This window comes from Monopterus albus, unplaced genomic scaffold (genome assembly GCF_001952655.1).
Source record: "Monopterus albus unplaced genomic scaffold, M_albus_1.0 scaffold206.1, whole genome shotgun sequence".
Lineage (NCBI taxonomy): Eukaryota > Metazoa > Chordata > Actinopteri > Synbranchiformes > Synbranchidae > Monopterus > Monopterus albus.
Genome location: NW_018128086.1, coordinates 611,206 through 619,294, shown reverse-complemented (window position 1 = coordinate 619,294; position 8,089 = coordinate 611,206). Strand labels below are relative to the sequence as shown.

The following is an 8,089-nucleotide window of genomic DNA, read 5'->3' as shown; positions in this document are numbered from 1 at the left end:
CCAACTGTATACAGAGAAATAAGAGATACCCAGAATAATAACTACCCCAACTCTTCGCCAAGGAAGCAGAGGCAAAAAAGTGCTATTCAAAAATTGTCTTTGACTTTTAGTAAGTTACACTCGCTATCTCTTCAACAATGACAATAATTGGGTGATTCTTTTTTTATTGTTTCATACAATAGTTAAAGATAGTATCAAGACAGAACCTCTCACTGACTGACTGCACTGGGTTTACTATCTATGGCACAGAGCCTTTACCCCAAAACAAAATAACCCACCCATTAAAAAAACCATAATGTCCTATTGCACCATTGGACGGGAAAGGATAAAGTGTCAAGAAGAGAGGGAAGAGGGGAGGGCTCCAGAGACTGCCCTCCAGGGCTGGTCTAGGATCTGCTTTCCCTGAACTACACCACACCAGAACCATCCTGAGCTACATAGCACTTGACCCAGGACCAGAGCTTAAGGGCACTTTCTAACAACATTTGAGTGATAGAGGGGGAATGGGTGAGGAGAGAGGTGGAGAAGGGTGGGGAGGACTGAGGAGAAGTGGGTTGAGATGAGGGAAGAAGCAGAAAGGACAGGTGAAGGAAAAAGGTGGTTGATAACATATGGATCAAGGTTATTACTTTTTCTACTAAAACGATCTCTAAAAACAATACTTTCCTGATTTAACTTGTGGCGGTCCCAGACGAGAAGGGCCCCACAAATTGTGCAAACACCTGAATTCAACATTTTACAAAACGACAAATGCTCCTGCTCCCCCACTTCTGTGTCTGGTGAGAAACTGTAAGGGAGGGGATTTAGGAACCACCCCAGGTACAATTAAAAGTGGGGGGCATAGACTGATTTTGTCCCTGTCTTTGTCCAGAGATGTTTTTTCTTTTTGTGATTTTTTTATGCTGGAGAAGAAACACAATAGAGCCACAAGAGAGAAAAACAGGCCACGGTAAAACTGGTTATTTCCACGGCAACGATAACGAGAGAAAGCAACATCATATCCACTGGGAGATTCAGAGAAGTTTGGTTAATTCTACTTTTTCTCTCTGTTGGTAAGCTTGTCATGTTGTTGTCCTTATTATTTTCCGTTTTCCTATTGTTGGAATATAAATCTTCCATTCAATGTTTCTTCTTCTGACTTTTCTCTGTGCTCTGTTGGGAGCCAGTCAGTGTCGAACTTAATGTTGATTCTTCAAAGACTTGCAATCAATAGTCTCTTTACATAATCTCTTTTAAGGTGCCTGTTGACAGGTTTTGGGGAGGGGACCCCAACAGACATACAGACATATATAATCAGCTCCCATCAATGAGACTCAGTCTTTCAAAATGGCAATAACTGAAGGTGCAAAGATTGGTCACACTACATCCCAACTCCTGCCTTCTTTTTGTTTTTCAGGAGCAAGTAGATTTCACGCTTTCAGTTTCTCCTCTCATTACAATCACTAAAAACTGTGCAGGTCAATGGCTTGGTCAGACCAGGGTTGACTATGTTTGTGTACGAGTGCTCACACTGCACAGATGTGTCCATGCACTGTGGGTCTTTGTGTGAGTGTACTGTATATATGTGTGTGTGTGTGTGTGCGTGTGTGTGTGCTGTCTGTCTTGCAGCATCGAGGGGCTGTGGAATATCAGTGGAGGTCATTGGGGTTGTGTTCTGTGTCCCAACCACTGTGCTGAGGAGCGGAAGGGCAAGAAGGAGGTCAAGTCAATGGCATCTGAGGGCTGGCTGGCTGGCGACAGCAAACTGCATCTGCACAATAAGTGACAAAGTGCCTCTGTGTGTCATGGTCCTTGGTGGCGGCTCCTGGAGACTACCAGCCAAGAGTAACAGTCTGATTAGTTAAGGGTGCATGTGTGTGCGCCAGAGAGATTGAGAGTGTGTACCACAGAGTTTGTGTGTCAAACTATAAACTACTCTACAAATGTGCTGAGAGCAGACCTGGGCAAAGTGTTAACTGAAAATTTCTGGATACTTGGAAAATAAGTAAAAACGTTACTACAAGAAGCACCTGAATCATCAGGACTTGCATGTGATTTGTCCACTTTTGAGGCTTTTTTTTGTCTGGTTAGACAAATCAAGCGCACCTTGAGTAGTATGAATATCTGTGACCATATTCAAATGTTTATCTTTCCAGGTATGGTGAAGATTAGTGCCAGTATAATGGATCCTGCTGGAGCCATCCTCAGTACTTGTTCAACTCATTCAAGAACACTGCAGCAATGACACACTCCGCTCCCTCTTCTTTTCCTTTTTTTTCAGCTTCGTCATCCTCTCCACCTCATAATCCTTCACTTTTCTGCTCCTCCGGGCTCCAGCCTTTGTCTTCTTGCTGCTCTGCTCCTCCATCCTCCTGAGCTGATTGACTGAAAGAGGAGCTGTGGGAGGGAGCAAGGTTGGCTTCGGCTGGCCCTCCAGGCTCAAAGGTTCCAGGCGTGGCCGCCTGCATGATCTTCTGACGGACTTCACGGATCTTTAGCTGTAGACACATTTTGTTGGGGAAGGTGTCTGAGTAGCGTGCCTGGAAGGCAGCGGTGGCCTGAGCTGGAGAGAAGACCAGGATGTGGGAAAGAGCAATTGGTTTACAAATGCATATTGTATCCTACATGAAATCCTTTCAAGAGAAAACAAAGCTGTGATTACAGGGTTGCCTGCACAGTTTTCTGTTAAGCATATTTTTACCGAGCACTTTGCTTCAACCTACAGGTAACATTGATTCAGTTGTTGCTACAAAGCCACAGCATGTACTATAACCTAAATTAAACCTAAAATAGCCTGAGGGGAAAGATAAGGGAGGAAAGGTAAGTAAGAGCTTAGATAGTTCCACCTGTTACCTTTACCCACCCAGACACCCTGTGTATTTATTTATTTAAGTTGTTTTCTTCAGGCTTTTTGTAGCCTCAGTTTGCAGAGAAGCAGACAGGAGACAGGAGACAGAGACCTGCGACAGAGCTGTCAGCAGTTGGTGTTGAACCACTGTCATGAAGAGTTACGGTGCTCGGCACCAAAACCATTCGGCTACAGGGCGCCCCCTACTGTGAACTATTTCAAAGGTAAAAAGTGTAGATTGTCTTCTACTTTTAAGCTGCAAAGTACTTGACTAAATGTAATGTATTATTTAAGTAATTTAGCCAGATTCGAATGGGTGGGAAGGCAGTTTTTTTCTCATACGTAAGTAAAACCTTTGTGGCTGTAATGAGGTGAAGCAAAGTTTGCCTGTAGAGTTTAATACAAGTCAAAGACTAAACTTCTATTCCTGCTAGTTGTTCTCTCTCCTTGTGGTTTACCTGAGGGAAAGAAGCCATGTTCCTGAAACAGCTGCATAACCAGAGCCCGCCGCTGATCTAGAGTTCTCCGCAGGGATGAGTAGGGGACCCTGTCCAAGTCTCCTAAAAGGTCGTTGCCCTCTGTACCTGGTTGGTCAAAAATGAGGATCATAGCACCGTCACTGTGCCTTGTGGAGCAGTTCTGCAGCTGCTGCACATGATGAACCTGTTGTACCTGCTCTGTCGAAGGTGAAGATGTCTCCCTCACACTTTGCTGCACACTTGGGGGTGTTGGGCTCAGAGCCACAGCTGGACAGACGTCGAGTCTTCCTCCTTGGGGAGCTGGGGTCCTCTGCTGTGACATCCAGCTCTAGATATGTGAACGATGATAGAGCATGAAGAGAAAAAGGGATATATATATATGTGTGTGGAAAGAGGAAGGGAGTGATGAAATGTTAAAGGTGATTTGGAGAGAACAATTGGATTTTAAAGATTGAGGAGAAGGAGTAAAAGTAGAAAAGCAGGAATCAGATTAGAGTACGGTTAATAAAAACAATGAAGGATGGAAGAGGTAAAAATGGAGTGAGACAAGAAGTCTTAATGCCAAATAAGTTATGCCCTTTATCACTTTAAGCATGTCTTTGATTCAAAAGTTAGGAACATTCACTCGTTTCAGTCTGAGTCTCTGAACAGGATCTCACCGTTGGAATTACGCCCCTTCTTGCGGTAGCTTCCCAGGATGGCTCTTGGTGAGGTGGCCAGGCTCTGCAGTGTGGGGGAGGAAAGGCCCTCCTCTGGATTAAACTCCGGAAGCTCAGCAAAACGCTCCTTAAAGTATGTCTCAGACAAGACCCTGCGCACAGAGGACACAGCAGCCACATCAGTCCCCAACCCAGTAATGCACTGGTTAAAATATCAAGGGAAGGCTTCTGAATGGATTCCCATTTCTCATGGCTCGGGGCTGAGTCTTTCTTATGGCTTTCCCACTGCTCTCTCTAAATAAAGAGTATAAAGGTTGAGCACTCTGCCCACTCGCATTCAGTAAACAACAACAGAGTTTCCACCATGGTTTTAAGAAGTTACATTTGCTCAAAGACTAAAAATTGAACTAAATCCAACTATGTGTGAGATTCGGTGTTAAATAAAGCCAACAAATGGAGTCCTGTCCATGATGTTGTATCTCATCTTCAAGCTGCTACAGACTGTAATTACAAAAGATAAGCTATTGTTCTATGAGCTCTCTCAGCTTGAGAAAATGTAAACTGTTAAAGCAGAGAGAACACTGTCTTACAACAACCAGAAAACCAGAAGGACCTGGCAGACTTGTTGTATTTTGCTTTGGCACTGATTCTATGAGAACCATAACTTACAGTACGTCTTATCACAGAGGATGGTGCTAGACTTTAATAAAAGCTTGCCCTGCAGTCGAAGATGAGATCACAAAAATAATAGCAAAACACTTAACATTTTCTACTCAATTTCAGTTCCTCTTTACAAGTACTTACCCATTTCATAGCAAATACTTTAATGGTGAGGTTGCTTGTGACACCGAACCCCTTCAGATATTATTTTAAATATGCAAGAACCAATGTGAAGCTCTCTGTGCTAATGATTCCTGCCCTTGTAGTACTGTTTTTTTTCCCCTCACTCACTTGTCGAGAGAGTCGGGTGTCTTTTTGAGCGGCGGGGGTCGAAACTTGGTCTTCTTTGATGAGGAAGGAGTCTCTCTTTCCACAGTAGGTGGTGGAGAGGGGTCCAAACCTGAGGTTGGTGGAGGGGAATGAGGTCCAGCCTGGGAGGAGAATGCGAAGGTTGAATTAAAGAATAATATGATTAAACACAAGTCTACCTGTGGCTCTAATGTACAAATCCTCAGCTCTTCCATTCTGAAGCCAATGTCAGAGCATCCGGGCCTGTTTGTTAGCATGTCTCCTACTGTGTGACAGCGGCAGCTATTTTTGAACAGTTCTGGGTTGACAGTAGCTCATTTGTGCATTATGATTCTTTTTTTTTTTAAAGTGTTTAATTTCATTCTTAGCTCAGAAAATTTCTAAACACAGTAAGGCAGATTAAAACCAGTGTGATGCAAGTAATAATACTGAGAACAAATGAGGAAATACATATATTCCTGTTAAACAGTGCACGTGTAACATTGCCTGACTTCTGTAGAGAAGTTGTGAAATTCCCCGTGTGGTTGTTATAAACCAGCAGCAACCCAGTAAAAAAATCTGTCCTGAATGGTTAGAAGAGGCGTGTAAGATCCTTCATGAAAGCTTCATAAAAAGTGTGTTTTGATGAGAGAAATGGCTGAATGAATGGAGCAGCTTCTCACCTCTTTGCTGCTGTCGTCCATACTGTGGTCCTCTCTGTCTCTATTCTTTTCACTGCTCTCTGTCATCCCTCTTTCACGCTCTGCATCCATCTCACTTTGTTTCTCCCTGCCATGCACGTCTCTCACATTTTCCTCTTTAACATACAGACCGATGTCCTCCTCTTTTTTTACTAGAACAGATAGACAATGTCAGACTTGTAAACAAACTGTACCAATTCTTAGTTCTCTCACTTGGCACAATGCAACTTTTCACTAGGGAGCATACTTGTAAATCACCAATATACAATTTAGATGTCAGAGCAAAAAGCGTTACTGCATCCTGTCAACTCGGTGAATACATGTGATGAGTTTAACCAGGTGTCAAGACTTTTAAGGTTCAACAGACTATGTTAGGATAAAATGGCCACAACCACAAAAAATGAAATGTAAAAGCCGACCAGATAAAACCACAAGGGTTTTACCTGTTGCAACGTTGCTGGTACAGGTGGCCACGGACATCCCCTTTTCTCCATCCTCAATCTGAGCATCCGACTTGTTCTCTCTCTTCACCTCCACCTTCGGCTCCACCTCCACTGCCAGGCCCGGCTGAGAGGTCACCACCACTGAACTCGGCACCCCTGCTGCCAATGGAGAGGATGGGTTTATCAGGTCTTGGGCTGGGGCTGCCACAGTGGGTGGCATGGTTGTCACAGAGACCACGCCAGTAGCCAGTGCAACAGTTGGTGCAGGGTAGATGGCAGTTAGCACCTGATGAAGAAGAGTGTAAAAAGCAGGCACATCAGCAAACAGTCTGAGAAACAAATAATGGTGTCCAGGGGGTTTCTGTGTCCTTTTCTGATGCAAAGCTCCACCTGTTTGTTTTGGGAAAAAAAGGTGTTGACAGTCCTGACATAAGTGAACATGTCCTGAGGAGGCAAGCAAAAGCAAAAACTATGCTAAAACTATGAGAACATTTAAATTACACTGTTTATTACTGCCAGGGTAAAAATGGATCCTGTTCTGTTACACAAAACAAACAAACCTTTGTGCTGTAAATCAACCTGGCAGTTTTACAAGCTGGCAGACAAAATGGAACAAATGCAGCAAAGAGGCACCGAGATGCTGCCAATGTTCTCTCCTGTTTGTTTACAGTAATTTCCCTAATGTCTCAAAGCCAATGATGTGATGACTTACTGACATCAGAATAATACATCTAGCACCTTTAATCCCTCTGCCTCCACAGCTGCAAGTGCTGAGCAAATACAATTGCACACATTTCCAGTTTTAAGCAGTTCTGCAGCACTGTACACTTCTTTGTTCCTTTTTACCTGATGACCAGCGGCTACCGAGGCCTGGCCTGGGGGAGTCTGTGATTGACAGGTCAAAGGCGGGGCTGGAGCCAGCAGCGGTGACTGACCAACGATTGGCTGAACCAGGGTTTGCCCAGCCGGGGCGATAGCAGTGAATCCCAGGGTTGCCAGAGGTGATGGGAGATACGCGGGGCCAGATGCAGGCATGGCCTGCTGGGGCGTTGCTGTGGCGGCTCCTGGGCCAGACTGGACATAGGTGATCCTGAAAAGCCGTCCAAAGTGAATATCGTTAAATATTAAAAATAAAAAAAAGTCAATAATGATCCCAGCAGTCTACCAACTTCTCTGGCTAATTAAGCAACAACAGATACACTGCAAAGATAAAAGACTGATCCTCACACATCTAAAAAGCACAAATTATAAATGATACAACAGCTCACGAGGGAGCAAATATATTCTTGTAAATATGCAAATTAAAAAAAAAAAACTTGGGCTGCAACTACTGATTATTTTTGTTACTAATTAATTTCTCAGTTATTGGATTCATGGTTTGATCTAAAAGTGTCAGAAAACAGTGAAAATAATCAAATCCAAATTTATTTATAAAGCACATTTAAAACAACACAGAGATGACCAAAGTGCAGTACAAAACAACAAATACCACCAAAAAATACAGAAGGAAAACGTGCCCATCAGTTTTTCAAAGCTGAAATCAAATTTTTATCTGACCAACAACCTAAAAATACTGAGTTTACTAACACAACTTTAAAAAAAAAAGCTGTACGTGATTAACAGTTACAGAAATGGCTAATGATTCATTTTCTGCCAGATAACTCGACTCTGCATTTTAGTTTTAAAGAAAAGCGTCAGATTTTCACCTTCAACAATGTGGCCAAATAACTATATTTTTCTTTTATCCCTGTCTAAAATTGGGGAACTTAAGAAACTGACATTTACAGTTCTTACAGTGTTAGGGTGATTTTCATTTTAGATAGAAATGAATATAATTAGTTAGGGTTTTTTATTATATGGCATACATAAGTTTATATATTTTAATCTCACAGTTGTGTTTATGTTTATGTAGTTACATATCCACATATCACCCTATGTGTTCGCTGAATCACTGGTCAGTATTTACTGTGTTAGCCAACTGGAGCACTGTTTAACATCAAGGGGGACCGGTTCACTAAAACACTGGATCTCA

General features: G+C 42.9%; 1 protein-coding gene across 1 annotated transcript in view; it reads right to left on the bottom strand.

Moving 5' to 3' along the window:
• Nucleotides 1-883: 883 nt before the first annotated feature.
• The window catches only part of cica (capicua transcriptional repressor a), a 28,513-nt gene continuing 21,307 nt past the window's right edge, over nucleotides 884-8,089 (bottom strand). The window contains exons 14-21 of the mRNA XM_020618474.1: nucleotides 6,904-7,147; nucleotides 6,058-6,343; nucleotides 5,597-5,766; nucleotides 4,917-5,056; nucleotides 3,966-4,117; nucleotides 3,500-3,634; nucleotides 3,286-3,411; nucleotides 884-2,542 (exon numbers count right to left, since the gene is read on the bottom strand). Of these exons, the coding sequence (XP_020474130.1) occupies nucleotides 2,280-2,542; nucleotides 3,286-3,411; nucleotides 3,500-3,634; nucleotides 3,966-4,117; nucleotides 4,917-5,056; nucleotides 5,597-5,766; nucleotides 6,058-6,343; nucleotides 6,904-7,147 (1,516 nt within the window). The 3' untranslated portion in view covers nucleotides 884-2,279. The remainder of the gene's footprint in view (nucleotides 2,543-3,285; nucleotides 3,412-3,499; nucleotides 3,635-3,965; nucleotides 4,118-4,916; nucleotides 5,057-5,596; nucleotides 5,767-6,057; nucleotides 6,344-6,903; nucleotides 7,148-8,089) is intronic.